This window comes from Sinocyclocheilus anshuiensis, unplaced genomic scaffold, assembly GCF_001515605.1.
Source record: "Sinocyclocheilus anshuiensis isolate Anshui unplaced genomic scaffold, SAMN03320099.WGS_v1.1 scaffold524, whole genome shotgun sequence".
NCBI lineage: Eukaryota > Metazoa > Chordata > Actinopteri > Cypriniformes > Cyprinidae > Sinocyclocheilus > Sinocyclocheilus anshuiensis.
The window spans coordinates 1,685,025-1,709,681 of NW_015555703.1; the positions used below are offsets into that span (position 1 = coordinate 1,685,025).

At 37.7% G+C, this 24,657-nt stretch overlaps 1 protein-coding gene across 1 annotated transcript in view; it reads right to left on the bottom strand.

The window, feature by feature from the left end:
• Positions 1 to 1,847: 1,847 nt before the first annotated feature.
• LOC107671764 (protein Wnt-9a-like) overlaps positions 1,848 to 24,657 on the bottom strand; it is a 33,793-nt gene continuing 10,983 nt past the window's right edge. Inside the window, exons 2-4 of the mRNA XM_016464719.1 lie at positions 12,422 to 12,681; positions 7,204 to 7,466; positions 1,848 to 2,515 (exon numbers count right to left, since the gene is read on the bottom strand). Coding sequence (XP_016320205.1) covers positions 2,027 to 2,515; positions 7,204 to 7,466; positions 12,422 to 12,681 — 1,012 coding nt within the window. The 3' untranslated portion in view covers positions 1,848 to 2,026. The remainder of the gene's footprint in view (positions 2,516 to 7,203; positions 7,467 to 12,421; positions 12,682 to 24,657) is intronic.

Sequence of the window (24,657 nt, forward strand, 5' to 3'; positions counted from 1 at the left end):
GAGTTTGAATTTTAACTTAAAACAACAATGTACCTCTACTTAGTCAGACAGGTCTAAACATCTTTATTCTGGAAAGTTCTGTCCAAAAGCGGTATGCATGTGCCTCACTTTTGTCTGTATGCCACAGGAACATAACCATAGCTATTTACAACAAAAATCATAAATAAATAAAAGAGCTTCCAAGCTTCAGTGCGTGAATGGTACCATTTTTCTTGTTGTCGGTCTCTCACTCAGTAGTTCATTCACACTAAACTAAAAAAATAAAAGAGCATATATAATTCATTCATATATATTTTGTCATATCTTAATTTCTATATATTGTATTTACACAATGTGATCTCAACAGAGTTTGGCAATCTGAATACAAAATCATACATTTTCAAAGTTTGTGCTGCCACTAAACTGACAGAGCATTTAAATGATTAAAAGTCTGATCAGAAACTTAGATCCTGTCATTTGGTCACACGGCGGCATTCTCCATTCCAGCTGTTATGTTAAATAATTTTCAAAAATATGGAATTTCAGTGTTTATATTTTACAATATAGATACAGTATATGGACTTCTACGCCCATATAGTCATACAAAAATATGCCATGTCCAGCCTCTCCACAATTGTGAATAGATTAGATGAAATGATCATTGTTCATTAACATGCATGGGCATTTGTCCAATGTAGTTATTAAGCAAAACTTTCTTAGTAAAAGTTAACAATGTGACAAGAGAGAACCACAGTCAAGCAATACATCATCCACACTTGAATATAAAAAAAGTTCACCTTAATTTTCCAACATCAATATCTGCTGGAAAATGTATTAGATTAGCTCTGAGGTTGATTATTTCCCCCCTAGAAATACAATGAAAAAAGGGGGAAAATTTTTTTTCGTTCCAATTCAAATTTGGATCTCACATTTGCTGTCATGTTCATTCTCAACTCTTATTTGCACCCTCCAGCTGTCTGTTAAACTGACAGAACATAAAGTGGCCATGAACCATGGCATATTTCATATTTAACCAGCATTGTCCTGAAAAGCACTGCTGCAACGATTACAGCAATGAATCAGCAGCTAGATGGACAGATCTGTCATCAAGTGGAAGCCTAAATCACAGAGACTAAGCTCCTTGCGTTATCTCTGAGATTTCTTTACCATACAATGGTGCATAGTGGTTTCACTTGTTCCCTGAACAGTCATTTGTAGAGTTTGTTTAAGGCCGAGTTAAATCTTAAATAGACTGGCAAAGATTTCCACTAAAAGAAATTAATAAAATAAAAAAACAAAAAGGAAGTAAAAGCACATTTTCCTTCCATGCAAGGACCATTCCTTGAGATGTTCCATAAATTATATCAACAGAAAAACACAAATCAAAAGTATTGCTTTCCTAAGGGCCTTGTCGAGAATTACAACACAAAGTGAATGCAAGCACACAAACAATAAAACATTTGTGTGGTTAGTGGTTATTTAACATACTCAGATAAGTGGTGTATATAATAGAATTATAATGTAATTTTATCTATGTACATATGCATACACACTCTTGTGTGGGTGTAGGATACATGTGCATGTAGAATAAATCTGACGCCATTATTTTTCACTGCAAATTCTGTCTGCAAGTTGAAATTAAGTCACATACAAACACATACTCTTACACATATGGCTTGAAGCTATTATTCAGAGACTGTCAAATCATTGGGCAAACAATTGTCTGTCCAAGACTGGACTTCACTGTTGATTGATATCTTGGCAGACTAATTACTCCGTGAAATGTTTAATCTAGTTCCAAGGTGTCTTTCAAAGCTGTAGACCATTCCCTTAGGCTTGGTATATTATACAGCTTTCACGCTGCTCCACATGGAAAACAGAAAAAAATGCCCTGCAAAACCTCTCAAAAAAGTGCTTTCAACTAGTCTGATGTCTTTGAGACCTTTCTCCAAACCAGGACAACTTGTCACTTATCCTCTCTTTTTGCCTTCCACTCATTCACTGTTCTCAGACTGGTGAGAGATATTCTGCATGGTCGTGACAGTTTTTACCCCTTACAGGTGTAAACTTCTTCTCTTTGTGTGCACTGTTTGCATTCAACATAGCAGCACCAGCGCACCTGGCACTGACACGGTCTCGTCACCACCCGGCTCTGAGTGTTGTGGCCCCTGCCGCAGCAGATGGCCTCACAGTTCTTATCCTTGTAACATTTGTGGGCCATGGTGCCTGCCGAATACTTGCTAGGCCTGCAAAAACTCGGCGAGTCCTCAATGTGAAGTAGGTCAAGGGTGCGGGGAATGAGGTCCGGTCGAGGGCCCGGAGGGGGCTGCTGCCCTTGGGATCGGGTCTGGGAGATCTCCCCCTCCCCAGTCGCCTCATTGGTGGAGCTGACCACTCTGATTGAAGTCTCGTAGCGCTGCTTGAGCTGCTTGCCGATTTCGTGGAAGGGTGCCAGCTGCCTCCAGCATGTTTGCACGGTACACGAGCCCGAAACTCCATGACACTTACAGGTGGTCTCCACCCCCGCCTTGATCACCTGTGCGGGAAAAATGTTAAAAGTAGTCAGACTACACACATCAAAGGAATTACATTCGAGATTTTTACCAAACATCAACATTTACGTCTCCAATTATCTCAGCAGACACAGCACAGCGCTCAGCTGCGATACATCAAAGATGCAGTAAGTGCAGTGTTTACCAAACCCTTATGTTGCCCCTCATATTGATAAATCTGAATGGGTCAGTTAAACAGATGGGCAATGCTATTTACAAAACAAGTATTTCAAAAGCACATTGAAGCAGTGACTTTAATGTTCCCACATATTTTGATTGCTTTTACCCTTCCCAAACAAAGACCAAAGATATAATACAGGCCATTGGGGAGTAGGGCGTTATCGTCATTCTTACCTAACTGCCATAATTATGGTTTTATCAAAAGCACCATCAGTTGTCATTAAAAAGCGGTGCTTTAAAATATGTCCGTTATATACAATTTTAAGAAAAGGTAAACTAAATATGTAATTATGATAGCCTTGGTAACTTTAATTTCAGTCACAAGACGCTAAGTGTGTCACAACCCAGGACTGTTTGTGTTTTCTAGTGATGGGAAGTTCGGATCATTTGACCGACTCCTTTGAGTCTCGTTCAGCAAAATGAACGAATCTTTTTTCGAGTCATTTCGTTCATTTCGTTCATTTTAGCAAAATATAATTAAAATGTTACGTGTTACTTCCCTAATATGTCTACTACTTACGCAAACGTTGATCACACTACAAACAATACAAAACTATAATGCTATAAGAAACAGATTCAAAATGAACGAATCGTTCAAGAACGACCCAACACTAGTGTTTTCACTCCCCATGTGCTCTGTGACCTAGGTTCTGTCTATGTCTGATTGTGTCATCATGTTCAGGTGTGTCTCATCAATTATCATCCCTGTATAAGGCTGCGTTTACACTTGGCATTAACATGCGACCTGTATCTGGATGTTGTCCACATACACATTGAAAAAACAAGTGTAAATGCGCTTCTGATTGGAATGTTATCCGATCAGCGTGTCCTGGTCCAGAGGTAGTCGAGGACGCATTGTGAACGGATCTCAGTGTTATGTAAACGCAATCCAGCCATCGTGTCTGCATTCGCAGGTCGACATCATGCAAAATGATGTCTCCCGAACTGTCAGAAGAACAGAGCACTAGTGAGACTCGTACATTTATTTTCACTATTCGGTGAAATATTCACTATTCGACCACTTCAGGTCGACTTTGCACCGCAGACTTATTTAAATATCGTGCGGGAAATACAGATCTGATCGGTTATCCAGATCGAGAAGTCAGCTGATGTTGCCAAGTGATAGTTTACACAAAACTATAGTATTGTGCTGAATATTGAATAGTGCTGAATGTGTGTATATATTCAGCTCTTGGATACTGCCAAAATACTGCAGTCCAACTGCAAAGGCCAAAAAGGTCAAATAAAACTCTAAATGAATAGCATGTTACAGTACACTCAAATACTGTAAGTTGTGCAATTGTAAAATCAGGGTCAATGACAGATTCATTCTGTCTCAGCATCATGCCTTTGTGCTTGAGTCTGGCCTGAGGACTTTGTCCACATCACAAGTAATGTTGTCTTTTTTGCCAGACAAAGAGAAAAAAAACGTCTGACAGATCCAGCCTTGATAACACTCTCTAAACCTTACTCTTTCTCTCCTAATCCTCTTCCTCCACTTCTTACATGTACACTTCCTCCTCTCCTTCTCAGATTGTGTCCATCTATTGTTCGTATCATCATTCAGTCACCTGTGCCACTTGTGCACTCTGAGCTGGCTCATATTTTGTACAGTTGGTTTGATCACATCTTTAGAAACAAGTGTGAACAATTTTGAATCGTTGTGTGTAAACGATGACCACTGTGCTTTAGTTGTTTAACTTTTGTCGCTTTTGTTTAGCATTTTGCAGCACAAATCTATCACAGTGTGATAAGTGTTTAAGTGAATGAGAATGTGTTTAGATTTTTTACAAAAAGAGTGCATGAGATTTGCTAATAGAGCCTAACTGCCTGAACGTGTTTAAGGTTTAGCAGAAAGAGTGCTTTATTCGACAAATTGGTTTAAGCTAGTGAGAATTTGGTTCAGAGATTGGGGTTTAGTGTTTTAGCAATTCAGAAAAACTGTAAACATTACAGGTTTTTTACAAACATTTTTTGGCACTAATATCAGAACAGTGATGTCATTTTTTTTTTAAACGCTAAACACAAAACTCACAAATTTACTCCATTTGCTTGGATACAAAACCTAAAGCTAAGCTCATTTGTTCACTGAACTAAAATCACCTATTCAAACTTACACGATTTAGATTTTTTTCAAAATTATCCCTAAGTTGTCCTATTTTGTATAGATTTACTGAAAAACTAACACCTATTTAGGTGTTCAGCTACAACTAATTGTTTTGATAGTATTTAGTTTTTTATTACAATGGGTTTCAATGTGGTAGTATTCTAAATTGCTGCCTTATTCAGTTCTGTATGTTTGGTTTTGAACTTAAGTTTAACAGTTTTGAAAAGAGTGTATAACCAATGCAAATTGGCCTGTTGGTTTGTAGTTTTGGTGGTAGTTGTGTTTGAGTGAGAAAATAATTCATGTAATTTGAAAGCTGTAGTCATTGAATGCATTTTGTGCCAAAGCAATGAAAAATTATCCACAGTTTCGCCCACATAGACAGCTGTTGTGCTCATTGTGTGAAGAATTTTGATAAAGTGACCTAAGAACTAAGAACTGAGATGGGTCATAGTGATCGTAAAAATGGTAACATTTCAATTGTATTCAGTTGAATTACTATTTCAAAATGCAATTTACACATTACATTGGAGATGACTGTTGATGAGATGCTGAGATGATTAATTTCATTACAATGATTTAACCTTCAATCTTTCCAATTTTATGGAAACTGACAAAGAATATTCCATCAGGTACATTTCAGGATAACCAGATCTGTTAACACTTTATTTTCGTGTCCTTGTTATATGTTACATGTACTTACTATATTAATAACAGTAAATTATGCATACTGTAATTTCATGCAAGTAACCCTAAGCCAAACCCTAATTCTAACCCAATGTACGTTAAATAATATTCCTCAGTACTTAAATGTATAATTAGACTGTAATAAGGACACATTAAAATAAATGTTTTCAGATTTGAAAAAAAAATTTTTGCAGTCCCTCAACCCTTGTTTTTTCTCCACTGCAGTTGGACGTTTACTGGGCTTTAGTGTTTTGTTTATTTGTTTGTTTTGTAGCTACTAAAATCATTTTTGCCTTGATTCAAAGAAACCGATGTTATGATTTGATTGTATTTAATCAATACTGTATATTTCAAGCAGAATTTGTTTTAAGATTCCACTGTCTGTAGTATTCTCTCTTCTAGTCTGTTTACAGTGATGTATTTATGTAGTGCCATAATAAAATACGTATCACATATTTTGTACTACAATATTTAATGATTGTACAAACAACTACACAGTAAAACTATCTGAATCTTGTGTGCGGGTGATCTAAATTAATGTTCCTATGATATTTCATAATAAATAATTTATCTGAACCAGTTATTTAGCTTTTTTTTTTTCTTTTAATATATGAATGTACAATGCAAAATTGAACACTAGGTACTGATGTCCATTTTGAATTTTGTGTCTAAAGTTTTGAAAAAAGACATCAAGTTTCTGAAATTAGTGTCAATGTGAAAACAGTTGTAATAAATGATAGACAAATGTTTTAAATTGAGAAGAGATGCCATAAAACCATAAAACTGAACTGCTGACAGAGGTAGCTACTTAAATTTCACCACAGTGTTTGATCCATTCAACATTTCTGTAAGAATGTGAACTTTAAGATATGCATATAAAAGGTGCTGTCTGGACATTTTGTGTTAAACAAGTGGTGGACTAGTTCAACAGAAACTGCAAATCCACCACAATGGAAGGAGAGGAAAACATGTAACATCAGCTTTAAAATGCAGGTGATGCCGAGGCTAGCACATTCCAAGTGTGTTCTCCATATGGGATTTGACCCCAAACCCCGTACACCTCCTTACATGTGCAGATGGACCAAAATATGCAGTGCTGTAAATCTCTTATCGCAGACAATATGGCCTGAGGACGACTACTTGAGATGGACTGAGCAAAGAGGGCAAGTCTGCTGAGTGCTGCTGTAATTTATATTCATTCTACAACTAAAACTAACAATATGAGACAATCTATTGGTGCCAGACCTGTAGTTTACTTTGGCTCTCTGTTATGGGTCTTTTTCTGTTCCTTCTTTTTTTGTTTTTACTCTTACGAGGGCCTCAATGTTACCTCGGCTCTTTCTCCTACCAGAAACAATGGAAGACTTGGACAAACTCAGTGCACTTTAGACTAAGGGAAACCAAACTTTGATTAATGGGCACTTATTATAAATTACTGAATTAAATAGTCAATTTAAGTGATTTAAAATGGGACCTTTACAGACTATTTGAGTGAAAGAAAGAAAGAAAGAAAGAAAGAAAGAAAGAAAGAAAGAAAGACAGAAAGAAAGAAAGAAAGCTAAACGGTTCAATCACTTTATAGTATACTGTATGCAGATAACTTTATGTTTCTCATTCATGTTTCTGTCACACAACATTTCCCACATTATTTATGATTCCCATGATCCCCATACTTTTTAATATATCTTAGCAGCCTACCTTCATCCCTACATTGCTGTTGTGCATATCTATCCGGGCGCGGAGATCCTTGTTGGACCTCTTACCCAGGAAGTCTTTGACAAATTTGTTGCTGTACTTGAGGTTGTCTCCACAGCCTCCCCACTGCCAAGCCTTGCGGTTCTCCAGGTCAGGAGCCTCATCACAGGTGCAGCGCTCCATGCGGCCAGCGCTGCAGGCTTTGGCCATGGCGTGGGTCAGGCCTGCTGAAGAGATGGCATAGAGGAATGCCGTCTCCTTGAAGCCTGTGAGGAACATGGAGATTACGAGGCAGCCAATAGTTCATTCCTGACCTTCAATCCTGTGATTTTACAGGGAATGCTAGTAACAGTTCCAAGCCCCCCTTGTACTTACTTTTGTTCAGCAAGTAAATGAATGACAGTAAAGACATTTATGATGTTACAAAAGATTTCTGTTTTCACATAAATACTTTTTTCATCAAAGAAACCTGAAAAAAACTAAACCTGAAAAAAAGTATCATAAGCAGTTCTATTTTATTTAAATAGTCCACTTTAGACATTCTACCAACTAGTCATTTTGCAACTATATGCCAACTAAGGGTACGTTTACAAGACAACAATGTACTGCAAAATGGAAAAGTTTTTCCTTTGCTTTTTTGAAAAGTTTCTCATACAGGCGACAATATTGCGAAAACAATCGCTGTTCTCATGGAACTGAAAAAGATTAAACTGCTTTATTAAGCATGCCAAGCCAGTAGTTGGCGATGTCACTTTGTAAAGAAACTCGCGCATGCCTATAGACTGAACACATAATATGTGCGCCCATGACGTCACTGTTTTCACAAATTCACGTTTTTATAGTTTACACGGAGACTATACTGGTATTGTTTTCAAAAACTTGCACTTTGAAACCCTATTTTAAAAGTTTGCGTTTTCCTACCCAGGCTAATTGGAAATATGTGCCTCTATCTACATTTCTGCAAAACTCAAAAAATGTACATACATACAAATAAATCGCTGCAGTTTCCAGTTGAAATGAACACTAGAGGCAGTAAAACTTTTTCCCTAAGAAAGCCTAAATTTCGCACAATTCCTGCACAATATTGTGTTATGACTTCAAAACAATTCTAACATGCTGCGAGATTAAAACTGATACTTTTGAACGTTAGCATCACATATACAGCTTCATATATTGGTTTTATAATGTAGTAGGTTTGCTCAGTAGCTCACACAATACGGCGTTGCACTTGTGAAGTGAAGCGCTCCGGTACGGAGGTTCACTGGTACAATCCCGTGAAACTACGGTTCAACAAAACAGCTCAAACCTGTGTAGAAGGAAGTAAAAATAGTACAGTTGTATCAGTGAATGTATTTTTATATCACTTTTGCATTCTTTAACACTATCAGGCTGGTTTAGGTTGGGTTGGGTGTAGGGCAGAGGTGCCCAAACTTTTTCTTATGAAGGGCCAAAAATCAAACTTGACTGAGGGCTGTGGGCTGAAAATAAGAATTGCATTATACTAAACTGTATTATATTAAACTTTTATTAAATTATATGTATTATAGTACATTTTCTAAGGTCCCCATCATTTATGAGTTCATAATATTTAAAAATTAATAAATAAAAAGAAAACATTACTCTGTAATCTGCTTAACTAATGCAGTTTTATTTTCAAAATGTTATAGTTCAATTAAACTTATAGTACAATGAAAACATAGAAACACTCCCATTTATAGTACAATAGAGTTCAATGCCTAATACAGCTATTTAAGATAAAAGCAACACAGCCATATGCTTGCAAAATCAGTGACCTCTAATGAGAGACATGAAGCCGGTCCTTATTTTTCAAATGTTTTCGAAATTGAGCTGCAGCTGAATTACTGACAAAGTCAGGATATTATGTAGGTGATAGTCAGTTAGTTTGCTTCTCATTTTACACTTGTTCAAGTTCATAAGACTGGAAGTTTGTTCATAGAGGAAGGTACTGCCAAACAGAGATAATATCACTTGTGCCTTTTTGCACATGAATTTCATCAGGACACTTCGCTGACAGTGATTTTGAGTGGATCAATATCGATATTAACACATTATTATTATTATTATTATTATGCTATATGAAGAGACTTTCCAAAAGTGCTGATATTTCAACAGTATCAGCACTGGGACTGTCAGTCAATGCAGTTACATTGTTACACCAGTAGGTGGTGGCAAGGAACTGTCTTTATGAGTAGTCATCGTTAAACCGATCTGTTCATTTAACGAATAGACATACAAATGCTGATTCATTCATGAATGAAACATGGTGTTGAAATTAATTTAACTTTGAACGCCACTTAGTAAGGCTCAATCGACGATCAACAAATTATCTGGGTAATGCTGAAGCTGATGTTTCATTTCAAAGAGAATAATGCCATTGATTCAATGCATTGAACAGTGTTGAGACCAAAATCCCCTTAAACACTGAAAGGATGCTATGACAAAGATATCGCTTTTCATCTTCTGACAACTGATGGCAAACTGTTTTACTAATAATGACTTGACCTGAAGAAGGACAGACGGAGGTAATCGCACACGCTTCAGTTCCCCTGTCTCTGTCTGCTCTGTGTGTGTGTGTGTGTGTGTGTGTGTGTGTGTGTGTGTGTGAGGAGCTGCCTGAGCCCTGCCTCTACGTCATACACAGATAGTGTTACGTCCTGGGACATAAAGCTTGTTTTGTTTTGTTTTCCCTTTGTGTTATTGCTGTTGTTTTATGTACACTAATGAAAATGTGTATTGTGACTTGTGTGAGGAGTCTTGCTCTCTCCATTTCTCTCTCTCTATGCCTAATTAGGACCAGCTGAGGAGAATTTGTGATGAGGAACGGGAGTGTTGAAATAAGGAGAAGATGGCAGTGGCTCTTCGTTTTGCTCTTCGTCTCCTGCTCCAGACTGATGTGTGCTATTGTGTACTGTAATTCGGCTTGTGTGGCTGACCAGTGTATTCATTGTATGCCTTTTCCAAACGCAGTATTTTAATCACATTAATTCACCATTAAAATGGAGTCTTCGGAAGCTGTAAGGAGTAGGTTTGCCCTTTTTCTTTTTGAACATTGTTTTCTCCTGTTTTCCGACAGTTAAGGAGTCAGGGAAGGCACTTGTCATTTATTTTGGGAGTTTTAGTTAGTAGACTCTAGTAGACTCTAAAGGTAGAGTATGTTTTGTTTATTGTTTTGGCTTGTACCTCTCCTGGGGGGTATTCCAAAAAGCAGGTTATGTGATATACCCGGGTATGTTTAAGGATAAGCGAGCGGATCACCTCAGCTTTCGGTTCCAAAATCGGAGGTTACTTTCAGGGCATGTAAGTAACCATAGTAACTTGCTCTCTGAAGCAGGTTATGTTCCAGGGTTAGTTCACTTCAGCGCACGTGTGATCTACTGACGAGCCAGTTTACGAGACCACGAAAACCAGTCAGTATCTGGTGTGACCACCATTTGCCTCACGCAGTGCAACACATCTCCTTCGCATAGAGTTGATCAGGTTGTTGATTGTGGCCTGTGGAATGTTGGTCCACTCCTCTTCAATGGCTGTGCGAAGTTGCTGGATATTGGCAGGAACTGGAACACGCTGTCGTATACGCCGATCCAGAGCATCCCAAACATGCTCAATGGGTGACATGTCCGGTGAGTATGCTGGCCATGCAAGAACTGGGATGTTTTCAGCTTCCAGGAATTAAACAAAAGTGTTGCGTTTATAATTTTGTTCAGTGTATGATATGTTAATGATGAAGCACTAATATAAGTAATAAATAAGGTAATATATTATTCTAATATGGTTATTATATTTATTTTATTGGCATATATAACAGTTATCTGTATCAATTATAAAGCACTATGACAAGGTAATGTTTATTTTATTATATTATATATATTTATTTATTAAATTTTGTATTATCATCTCACACATGGATCGGCATTTTCTATAATGTCTCAATTCTAAATCAAAATACATATCTAATATGACTTAATATATAGTTAGCATCAAACAAACAATATAATTCATATTCTCAAGGATTAAAGATTAAATGGAAAAAAAATAAAAATGATTGCACAACCATCAATTAGGTGGCGATATGCACTAAGCATGTAAATGACCACTGAACAAAAGAAGAAGAAAGAAACAGCATGGTGTGCTTTTTCTTAGCGTCCGTTTCCATAGTGACTCGTCTATTCGTCGCTCTGTTGAGAATGTCTTGAGCCTTAACCAGGAACATACTCTGAGTTGAATGAACTTACTCCCGGACGCGTTTTTGGAACCACATACCTTGAGTAAGCAAGGTTTGGGGTTAATCAACCGAAAGTTCAGGGTTTAGCTGACGGTAAGTTAACCGTGCTTTCTGCAATACACCCCTGAAGAGAATCACTTCCTGTTTGTTTTTCCTTTTGTAAAACTTCAAATAAAAAGCCACTATGTTGGTCAAATTTACTCTTCTCTAAAGTGTAATTTTTATGAGCTGAGACAGGAGAGGAAATACAGATAATTGGATCCAAGTCCTTTTATTTTCCTTTTATTTCCTTATGAGAATTTCCTAACCTAGACTAGGGGAGCTCGTAACAATAGAAAGCAGACCAGATGTCAGAGGCAGCTGGATATCTATAATGTTTTTGAAATTAATTTTTTATGTGAACAAACAAGCATGTGAACGCAATGGGCAATACTGCGTCACCAAAACCTACCATGGTCATGTCCATATTTCGTGCGATAAGTCGATATAGTAACTATCGCGACAGGCCTAGCATCAATGCCATTTTTCCCCTCTTGTCGTATATGGCATGGCAGGCCAAATTATACGTGTGCCACAATACGTGTACCAACGTAATAAAAAACATGTCCATGGTCACATGGCAACGCATGTTTTAGCACCACTCACTGGACCTTTCACATCAAAACTGTGCGAAATATGCAATAAAGTACGTAATATCAATTTTGCAGAAACGTCACCACAAGCACATATTTTCAGTGAGCCTGGGTTGGCATTTTCAGACCTCCAAAACGCTGTTGTCATGTAAATGAATGGCCAAAAGGCATAAAAAGTTTTCTGTTTTTAGTTGAAAACAGTGTTGTGTAAACAGCCTCTAGCTCTCATTAGAGTATTAGACTTATGGTTAGGGTTAGTAAAATAAGTTTACCTGTACATGCATTTACCCATAGTCAGTAGACCATCAATATTGTATAGGCATTGTATAGATTGCACACTACTTACCTCTCTTTAAAATGTTAGCCCTGTAGCGGCCCTCTATGGTGCAGTTCCATCTCTCAAAGCGAAACTGATATTGGCACTCTAAGGCACTCATGCTGATGGCCTCCATTAGAGTCTCAGCCATGCCAGGGTCCCGTCTGCACATTCTGCGCTGTTTCTTCTCCAGTTTGAGTCGATCACACAGCTTGTAGTGTGCCTTGCCCGCCCTTTCGTCTGGCTGTGAGCTCAGTGGCAAAATGGACAGGGGTTCATTACCTGTTAGCCTACAAAAGAGAGCAATACCATCACTGTTACTGAGGAATTGTTTAAAGGCTATTTTTTTATGTTATATATGAACATCGGAAGAGATGTGTCAGCCAGTAGCCTTTACCATTTAGAAAGGGTGTCCCAGACAAAGACCAAAGTCCAAAATGGACCAAAATGATACATTTACTAAAATATACCATTACCGTGATATAAATGTACTCATACCATGGTATATGATTTGGATAGTTCCACCAACCCCTGAGCCTAGTTTTTGCAAGCATGCTTCAACACATTGAGCCAAGCTGTTTGTTTGGCCAATACTAGTTCAAGTCTTGAGAAGTTCAAGAAATCCAATACAACAGACAAACAGTTTGTGATCTGTCTATATTGCACTGAAGTTCAATGGGTTATACAACTTTGTACTGAGGACTGCATATTGCAATGGCAATGAATCAGATTTTGTAACAGGAAAATGCCAAAATCCAAATTCACCCTCAAATCACCCACAACTCTGTTTGTTACTACTTGGCAAGGCAGAGTACATCACAAATCAATAACATGCATTGGGGACAATGTCGTAAGAGAAAATTCTGGGAACATTTTTTTTTTTCCTTTATTTAACCAGGAAGAAACTCATTGAGATTAAAAATCTCTTTTTCAAGAGTGTCCTGGCCCAGATAGGCAGCAGTACAACCATACAGCTTTACAGCTTTACAGTACAAAATTACAACTGTTCTTACAGTTTTTTACAACAGCTAGGACATATTTCTCAATACTAAAGTCACTTTTTCAAAACTCTTCACACAGTTCTCCTAACCATCTTTCAGTTTCAACTTGACACAGCAGTTCATTTCACATTCAAAATGCACTAAAACTACCAAAACACTTCTATAATGTCTCAAATCAAGGCATTCTTACATGACACTAGAAAAGGTTTTCACCAAACAAACACACCCTGATAGCACACATACATCACGGAGACGTCTATTTGACGTCTGCATGTACATCTGCAAGACGTATTTTTTAGAGTGTTTGATCATCTGCAATACATCTATAGTTTCCTATCAGATGTCAAATAGACATTTAGAAAATGTCTTTAAGATGTTTATGATTTAGAATGTATGTAAAACTGACATCTTAGAGACGTCTATCAGATGTTTGTACACAGCAGATGCTTTAAGCGATCTTTAAGAGACATCTTGTAGACGTACGTGTGCTATCTGGGCTTTATCACTCGTAACACAACAACCTAAAAAACACTAACAACAGGTAGCACTACACAATGTTTTCTTTTGTAAAATTTCTTTACAAAACAAGAATCATACTCTCTACTGTTTATAATTCACTGCAGTATATGTTACATGGTCCATGTTTACATTACAGTACAAAATTATTTCTAAGTTTTCCCCTTTTGTATAGATGGTAATGAAAGTGAAGCACTTGTGAAGATGTTCAGCTACATGCAACTGCTTTGATGGTATTTGATTTTTTACATTCAGAATTGAATCTTATTCATTTTTGTACTGTGCTAGGATTTTAACTTAAGTTTTACAGTTTTGAAAACAGTATGTAAACGTGCAAATTAGCTTGTAGTACATAACGTTTTGGTGGTGTTTGTGTCGAAGTGAGAAAATAATTCATGTAATTTGACAGATGTCATCAATGAATGCATTTTGTGCCAAAGGAATGATAAATTATCCACAGTTTAGCCCACATAGATTGATGTTGTGCTTGCTGTGTGAAGAGTTTTGAAAAAGTGACCTAAGTATTCAGAAATGTGTTCTAGCAATTGTAATAAACTGTAATCGAGTAACGCCAGTCAAAATTCTGATGAGCTGATAAGCTGCAGAGGTTGACCCATATGTTTATTAGTTTATAGTGGCGCCCTTCCAAAACAAAACTGATTGTGTGGAATATCATATCACGGTATTTGAGTCCAATACTGACAATAGTTATTATAGACTGAGTGTGTGTGAAGCCGCGGTCACACTGGACTTCCTGTATGCAAAATTTCTACAGACACTGCAATGAACAGGATATAATGTCACACTCCAGGGCTTTAATTAATTATTAATAATGCAACACATAAATTCAAAATGTGAACATACATAATCTATACATAACACTGCAATCCATTGCAGCTTGAATATTTTAATTAAGTCAAGTGGTCCCTCTTTGATGTTTAGATTGTCTATTGGTCCCAAGTCTTCTCCTCACAGGTCAGAGTTCGCCAAACTTGAACTTCTGTACGCAGTAGAATGCAGTATTTCTTTTCGTGAGCTTGTGTTGCTTGTGTACATACATTAGATAACATCAACAACAATCATAGAAATATCAGCAACCAAACTAAGAACAAATAAACACACATATACTTATTTAGCAGTATTTAGCCAATGTCTCATGTTTTAGACATGGAGTAGGCAGCATGCGATGGAGCAGCACCTCTATTGTCAATTTATTTTAGAGCATGCAAGCATAAAACACACTGGCTGGGTCTGCCGCATAGCTGGCGAACATCTAACCAGCATTCTGCGGTTTGTGACGAGGAGAGCTGAGAGTTACTTTCATAACACATACAGGGGACAAGACTGTCAGCTAATGACCATATTGGTCACACCAATTGACAGCACTGGCAGGGCAGTAGCTCATTATGTGTAATTTCTGGGTTCCTTTTACACATTCAATGAGAGGCAAAGAAATAAATGGATTTACAAAACTCACAGACTCAGGTCTTAAAACACATGTGTTATTACAGTGAAGATTATAGCTTTAAATCTGCCACTTTTGTCTTCTAATATAAGTGCTGGCTATTATTAACTACAACCTAGGGGTTGCCCAGAAAACATACATCAACAGAGCAGCAGATGTTGATGTTAATGACAGCACTGGAGGTTTCCAGAAGTATTCCGCTCTGATCACTTTAATATAATTTTGCTGAGGATGTCAAGACACCAAGTTTTTTGGCACTAGATACTGATTCTTTTCATGCAGCTAAATTTCCAAACGTTCATGCAGTATATTCTGAGCTTGAAAAGGAGCTGCCTCATAAGGAAATCATGACATAAAAAACATGTTTATTCAGTTGCTCAAAGGTGACTTCATGCAAAAATATAAGTTCCACTTGTGTCCACTTGTGTTTTTATTCAGTTGTAACCTTCAGGCTTGTTGTGAGATCTGGTTAAGAAAATGGGGGAATTCTGGGGGGAATTAAGTGAATGTGTGGGGTGCTCAGAATTGACCACAAAGTTCTTGATCGCTTCATGAATGAGCTTGACCTATGTGGTCACATACTACTTGGCGATATTGTCTGAACATTTTCGAGTCAAGTCGAGTTAATTGCTGATTATGAGGTGTATGCCAAAACGCTGTCTTACATTATTTGTCATCTCTTGAAAACACGAGGGGTTCAGGGTTCAGGTTGTTCGAATAATTTGCTGTCAAGAAACCGCAACTGCATAATCCAATTAGGACATTAGACACGCTTGTGGCTTGCCTGTGTGATCCTGTAATATCCTGCCTCGCAGAGACCACCCTCAACGTACCAGCATACTACGGTCCTCTGGAAATGGAAAAAAGGAATGTTCGATTCCTCAGCAAAGTGTATCTTTCCATTATAACTACATCCTCATATAGTGGCTATGATATACTTGCAATTTCTTCTACAAGTTTAGTTCCAGTTCAGACGTGAAGGCAGACTGTAAGTGTAACCTCAATAAGCAGACAAGTGCAATGACGCTTCTGCAGCGAAGCTGACAAAATAAAATATATAATGCAAACGGTCATGAGAGCCAAAAATACAGTCTACAGGTTTCATTCCAAGTACTAAAGGGAAATTCTGAACACATAACAGATTTAAACAGGTGGCTGCAAATGTCTGTGAGACATTTCTCTCGGGAGCTCTGACGAGGCATGAGTTCAGCATGTTTAAATGAACACAAACACAATATTGTAAGCTGAAGCTAAGTGTAAGGAATCTGTTTACTGCAGCAATTTGACATCTATTGACAAGTTATGGAACAGAAACTAGGCAAGCAAAGACCTGCAAAAGCATATTAACAACACCCACATCCATAGCTTATTTTATAATGACAGTTTATCCCTCTGCAACAGAGCCGTGTTTAACGTTACAAGCGAACTTCATTCATTACTACCTAAGAAATAGTAAATGTACACATTTGATATAAACTTCAATCACTCACAAGTATCCATTGCTTAATTATTATCAAATACCAAAGACACAACAATTAAAGTAATTTAAGCTTTAAAATATGCATTGTTCATGGCTGTACTGATTAATTAGCTTTATACTTTCTAATAGAAGTGCCTGAAACTTTAGTAATGCAATCATTGTATGAGGCCCAAAACACACTGTACAAAAGTATGTGAACACAAACACTTCTAGCTTATGTTACATTGCATGGGGTACCATTTATAATGCAACTGAAGTACTCATTGCCACAAGAGCTGATAGGGTGGACATACTGTCATTTTTCTTTTTCAAGTCAACTACTGTCATGGCGGAGCAACTTAATTACAAATTTCTTGCATAAAGTTTGTTTCTGGCCCAAAGCAAAACTTATTCCTTCAGTCCTTTAAAAAGGATTAAGAGTTCATTATCAGCCGATAACATACACACCAGAGGCATGTTGGGCCGTATGAATTCAAGCAACTGAGAACAAACTGACAGATCTCACAGAAACAAAACAGCAATTTCATGTCTGGCCTCTGAGAAGACTTTGAGACATGCTTCTATCTGAAACACAAAAGCTACTATGGAACTGGAGAGCTGCCAGAGACACTGAGCTCCACTAATCCCTGGGCTACTGGCGATGGCTTACAGCCCAGTATTTTTAGCCTTTTACCCAGAGTGCTGGAGGGCAAGCCTGGATGTGTGAGAATGGAGAGCAGTCAAGTATTCAGGCTTTTGAAAGATGAAGTCACCTCAGCTATGTGTGAGCTTTTATGTGTGTTCTTTTTCCAAAACTGTATAGATTTGACAGACTGCTCAGAGTCTCTACAGTATGTCAATAGAGACTAGCAATACATCTTACATTGAAGTTTTATCTCTGGACAAACCTTTGACTTCTTCAAGCAATAGATCACCCAAAAAGGAAACTTGACATTGCATTATTTACTAAACCTCATGCAGTTCCAAAACCATGTTTTGTTGTTTCCACAGCACACACAAAAAAGAGACTGTTTGAAGAATCTTTTCACAGCTCTTTTCCATACAGCTCATTTTCATAACAAGACGTTATGACTCTAAAATCTTAGTCTCCATTTGGCATATTTAAAATGGTGCATGTTATGGTAACTGTATGGTAAAATGTTTATTAAAATTATGTTTCAATATCAAATTCTTTATAAGGAATAAAATCAGACAAACATTGTAAGAAATAAATACATAAATCATACTTTTTTCAAACTTTCCAGCTTATCCACATGCACATTTTGGAATAAACAAATCGGCTGTTTTAACTGTTAGACAGGACTTATTAAGATCTTAATTATAAGGGTGACATGTTGAGTGTTGCAAAACTTTGATCAAAAAGACAATTGCCTCTTTTACATTTTAGGTAGGACTACACCCAGAATATTGAGTGTTAGTACATCTTCCATTCATATTATGAATAATTGTGTACTAGTCAACATGGCAGTGAGCGAACCCATGTTAAAACACTATAGGTTGTCACTGCTGTCAAGGAAGATTCCACTCAACAATATGTCTGGATGCATTATTTTTTTTTTTTTAAATTGCTTTGGTACTAATTTTCACACACAACTTAGTACTAATTGCACAACAGTTCATGAAAAAATCATGTTGTTTAAACATTCAGATGATCACTATGTTCAAACTGTGTATGTGTGTGTTTCAGAGAGAGAGATTTGTAAGTCGTGAACACAGAGCAGGATATAGTACACGGAGGAAACAAACAATGACTATGCATCAGACTGATCAGAGATGCATCAGTACGAAGGAGTCAGATGGTTTTGTGCTAGAACAGAATTTGCTGCCAATATGGTAAATATATGACAATAAATAGGGTAAATGTCAAGGTCTCTTGTTCTTCTAAATCAGAAATGCTCAATCCTGCTTCTGGAGATCCACCTTCTCAGAGAATGTAGTTCCAACCCTGCTCTAACACACCTGTCATTTTCATGTGAACTTAAATAACTTGACTGACTGGTTAAAGTCTTTTTGAGATTAGTGTTGGAACTAGACATCGCAGGAAAGTAAGGTTATGTCTAGAACCTCATTCTTTTGAACTCTCGTGAGATTCATATTTGCTGCTGCAAAATTAGGGTTATGGATCTCTCCAAATCTCATCTCATAAGACTAACTTGACTCACAACTGCAAATTTGAATTCCAGAATCAATCAAAAACAGACTAGCTTGCTAACTTTTCTAAGAAGTCAGCTGAACACATCTGATACATACAAATTTAAGACAGTGCAGATCTAAGTGTGGCCTTTTTTACAACAGAAAATATGATGAAAAACTGAGGAAAGCACACACACAAAGGCAAATGCAAATATAACAGCTAAACAGTTTAACTATCAAACATTCAAAAAAGAACCAACCGATATCAACCCACCATATCAAATAAGAACCAATTATTAAACTGATGAAGCAGACTTCTATACACTGATCAGCCACAACATTAAACCACTGAAAGCAACAGGTGAACAGCCAGCCAGTTCTTGAATTTCATGTGTTGAATGCAGGAAAAAATGGGCAAGTGAAAAGTGACAAGGGCCAAATAGTGATGGCTAAACGACTGGGTCATAACATTTCCAAAATGGCAAGTCTTGTGGGTTGTATGCAGTGGTTAGTACCAAAAATAGTGCAAGGAAGGACAACCAATGAACCAATGACAGTGTCATGGGCGCCCAAGGCTCACTGATGCACGTGGGGAGCGAAGGCTACCCCGTCTGGTCAGATTACACAGAAGAGCTATTGTAGCTCAAATTGCTGAAAACTTAACTTAATGCTGTCCATGACAGAAAGGCGTCAGAACAAACAGAGTTCCCAAGATGACCGCTGAGCGTCTGGGCCCAAGAGTGTCAGAATTGGACCATGGAGTAACGGAAGAAGGTTGCCAGGTCTGATGAATCATGCTGTCTTTTAAATTAGCTGGATGGCTGAGTGCATGTGTTGTTTACCTAGGGAAGAGATGCATTATGTTACTATGGCATGTACCACTTACCTAAAGATTGTTGCAGACCACGAACACCCCTTCATAGATCTCAATCCATTTGTGTAACTATAGGATGTGCTGGACCAAGTAATCCATGGAGGCCTCACCTCACAACTTACAGGACTTAAAGGAATAATTCAACCAAAAATGAAAATTATCCCATAATTTACTCACTCTCAAAGCCATCCCAGGTGTATATGCCTTTCTTCTTTCAGATGAAAACAATCAGCGTTATATTAAATAATATCCTGGCTTTTCCCATCTTTGTAATGGCAGTGAATGGTGCCCGAGTTTTTGAAGCTCCAAAAAGCACATTCATCCATCAAGTAATCCATCCGACTCCAGTGGGTTTATGAATGCATTCTGAAGCGAAGCAATGGGTTTTTGTAAGAAAAAAAAATCCATATTTAAAACTTTGTAAACTATTATCATTGGCTTCCGGCAACTCATGTCTATTCCTTGAAAGGATCTGCTGCTAATGCCTTGGTGCCAGATGTCATAGAACACGTTCAGAGGTCTTGTGGAGTCCATGACTCGAAACATAAGAGCTGTTTTGGCAGCATGTGGAGGACTTACATGATTTTGGGCAGGTGGCTTTATTGTTGTGGCTGATGAGTGTAACTAAGGAGGAACTAAGGTAACAAACGTAAATGTGAACACCGGTACAAAGAACGTGAAATAAACTAAGGGTCCATAGAAATACTCAAAATAAGAGTCTCTGGACACTAAAAAACACAGAATACATGTGACCAAATCCTTACCACAGTTTGAGTCATTTTCAACCACATAGACCACAATATAATAATTCTGTCTGATATCTGTCTTGTCTGTGTACCGAGATGTTACTACTTGAAACAAAATTTTAGACTATTTAATATTTTTAGTTCATATATTTTGAGAACTGCCTACTCTTGCTTCAAACGAAGCCGGCTAATATTTATATTTTATTAAGTTGTAAATGCATATTATAGATCGTATTGTGAACTATTCACCCATGTCTGTTTGTATATTAAAATAAAATTGACTTCGTAATATTTAATCAAAATGACATAAATTGCTCGTCCAGTAAAAATGATAGACTTACATTAGAACGTTCAGGCGATGTATCTGCTACACAAATTAAATACAATAAATACACTATAGCTAGATCTAAATTTGGAGGATCATTTATACCATTGTTATATATCGCCATATCAACCAGCTCTAAAAAGCAATCTATGTTAAAGATTTAAGACATTACAGGCATAACACTATGACTTACTGTAAAGCTTCTTTTGAAAAGATGTGCAATGTGTAAAGCGTTATACAAATAAATTTGACCTGACTCATATTATGAGTCCCAGACCATTTACAGTTTTTATTACAAGTGTTCATATACTGCATGAGATTCTAACAGCACTGGTGTGTTATCTTTAGGGTTGTATGATTTTTCACCACTTGGCTTTTTCCATCATGCTCTCTCACAAGAGTCGTTGCTGCAGTTCTGTCACTCAGCGCTTTGGGGCTTGTTTGCCCCTTTTTTATTATTGTCAGCACTTCATATTACCCCTGACATAACCATCATATGCATTTTCCGTGGTGAGGGTTGAACTAAAATGGTTCATTACACACTCTGGAGGTTCTTTCCAGGTTCTTTAAAGTTGTTGTTTGTTCTAAACTCTGTTGTCTGTCTGTTCAGCATATTTGTGATTAGAGCTTGCAATAAAGTGTTTATGAATATTAAAATCAACAAAATGAATAATGGATGAGCACCACAGTAGATTTCAAAGATGAAACTGAGCAAATGATGCCCTTGTCTGTAAACCTGAGGATTTACTAAGTCAAATACTAAAGATACTGCATACTGACTGTATTGGTTCTCACATGTGGCACCAAATGAATGTTATGAGTTTTGGTCACACGTCACTTAAGGTGAGTGTGAGAGTGTCAGATGACCCCTCTCTCTTTTACCTCGGGTACCAGCTAAGGAATTTCACCTTAACAGTAAAAGAACAATCAAGGAAGTAAATAAAATGTAAATTGGAGGAAGTTTGTCAGCTGACCAATCTGGCCTCTTACTTAACTATCAACACAATGAAGACACAAGTGTAATAAAAGGAATTTTATTAACAAAAAACATAGACCAGGGTAACTAACACAACTACAAATTGAATACCTATTTATGGATAAAGACAAAAGGGCATAACATTTTTAAATGCAAGCAATTGAGTTGGAAGTTACTATGGCAGTTTATATAGACTAGAGTAATCGGTACATTTATATATGGGTGGCTATTCTCTATCAGACATATTGCAAGGCAAGGGACTAAGGAATTTACAGTTGTTCACATTTGGGGATAAGAATCAGGGAGAACCAAACAGTTCCTTCTCGTCAAGAGCTTTTATCTGAATGCAAAAGGCATCTGTTAATGTTGTCCGCAGAAACACGATCACACTGAATTGCAACTTGGGGTTTCAAACTTTGCCAGTCTCTGTGCTTGCTGTCCACGACATGACAAATGAGTGACATTCCATTCACAAGCTCAAGATCATGACCTTCTGTTAAACAGTTCTTTGCATGCACCATAAAGGTAAGTGTTGCATGTGAGCTATTAAATTGTTTGGCTCACGAACAACATGATGTCAGAAGAGAAGAGATCATTTGGGAAAAGAAAAGGCTCCTGTGGGAGAGGAAAGGTCAGTGGATAACATAAAATACCTGATGCTGTTCATAGGATGGGAGAGAGATTATAGAAAACAGATGTGAAGAAACAGTATAACTAATCACACTCAAAATCCTGACAGTTTGAGATATGGACTACTAAACAAAAGTTCAGGAGGAGCTTGTTTATCATGTGCTTACATCACTCCTGCGACCTTCAACATGCCTTCAAATCTTTAAAGTTAACTTTTTTTAAAACTGTACTTGCTGATAATATTAATGAAATAAAATGCCACTTAAGTGTACTGAGAGTATGACTATGTTTATTGACACTTTTAAAAAGTGCACTTTGTAACACTGTCAAATTAAAAGCTTCACTTTAAAGTACATTTTAAATATTTATGTTTGAATAATCATTTGTTGTGCTTTAAAAAGGTAGACTTACATTATTTTAATGTGTTGACTAACATAGTATGTAAAGTACTAGATAATTATAATTTGAACTACAGTTTATTTGGTATTACATTTAAAGTTAATATGTATTTTAAATGTACTTTTAAAAACTGTAATTGTAAATATATTGAAATACACAACATACAAGTTTCAAAAGAAATTAATTTTGAGTATATTTTAGTTCACCATAGCTGCTTGTACAGTAAGTACATTCAGCAGTACACTTGAACAATATTTCAAAGACAACATAAGTAATTATAAAATTACGTATAAAGATGTACTTAAGTCCTACATGAGGGGGTAAAAAACACTCTTACGTTAAACTGTCACATTTATGTTCTGTTCCATGTACTCTTATTTTGATATGTGTATCTATTTCCTTTCCTCTCGGTTTCCTTTGTTTAGTTCCTGTTTACTTAGCTGCCCTTGTTTGTTTGTTTGTTTGCCCTAGTGTGTTCTTACTTGTTGCCATAGCTACACATTGTGTACACCTGTGTCTCATTTCGTTTCATGTTTGTTCCCATGCACACTAAATATAATCCTAAATTAATTAATTGCTTCCACACCAACCGCTGACAAAGGAACGGATTTTAAAAATGGATCCAACAGCAGTACGGATTCTCCTCCTCTGACAGGAGATTGCTCCACTGAGTACAAAACACAGGATTTTTTTAGATGTGGCTCACCTTGTCCAATACACCAATGACAGCCTCTGTGTATTTTTACCGGACGGGACTCAGAGAGCATATCTGCTCAGAGATGGTCCTTGAGGGACCCTTAGTGAGTAGTTGGACTGGGTGCTTGTCCTTTGTGCATCCGCCTTCACCATACATGAGAGAGAGGAGGATCTCAACTCCCCGCAGTGTCTGCACCAATCCCAGCTCACCCTCCTGAGATCATCTAGCCTCTCCCCAAGCCTGCAACAGACCCAGAGCCACAGCCCACACCCACCAGGGTCGTAGTGCCAAAGTTCACACCTACAATGAAGCAAGAGTCAATTCTTGCCATGGAGCTAGAGCCTGCTGCCACTGCCGTCCCAGAGGCAGAGCCTGATGCCATGACGGAGCTGACGCTTGCTGAAATGTTCGTCCCGGAGCTCATAGAGCTGGATGCTCAGGACTATGTTCCTGCCTATGTTCCCACCCCCAAGATGGCTCTCTCTCCCTGCCAGTTCCATCTGAGGTTTTTTGCTGCCGAGCACTTTCTGGACCGTCCTCCAGCCTCCTGGCTCCTTCGTCTCCACTGGTTCCTTCCAATCTTCTGGCTCCTCCTTCCTCACTTGCTCAGCCTGACTCCCTGGCTTTCTGCCTGACTCCCTGGCTTTCTGTCTTTCAGCTCTGACTTGGCCCTAGATTCACCCACCTCCACTGTAGTCTGTCATCCCTTTGGCTCAACTAGGCTCTGCCTTGGTCCTTGGTTCCCTCCAGCTTCATTTGGTTCTCCAGCCTACCCGACTCAGTTTCCCTTCCCCCGGCTATGACTTGCAGCAGTATTGGGCCCCATTTCTATTTAGCATGCAACAAATGTTTTATTTTGCACTTGATGTGTCATTATTAGTGACAAGAATAGTTGCTAAAAATGTAATCTGACCATCCAAGATTTAATAAATCCTTTATTAAGGTGTTTTTAACTTCAAACCATTGCTTCGTGCTGAGATATATTTATCCATAGTGTCGTCTATCCATAATATTGATTTCTCAA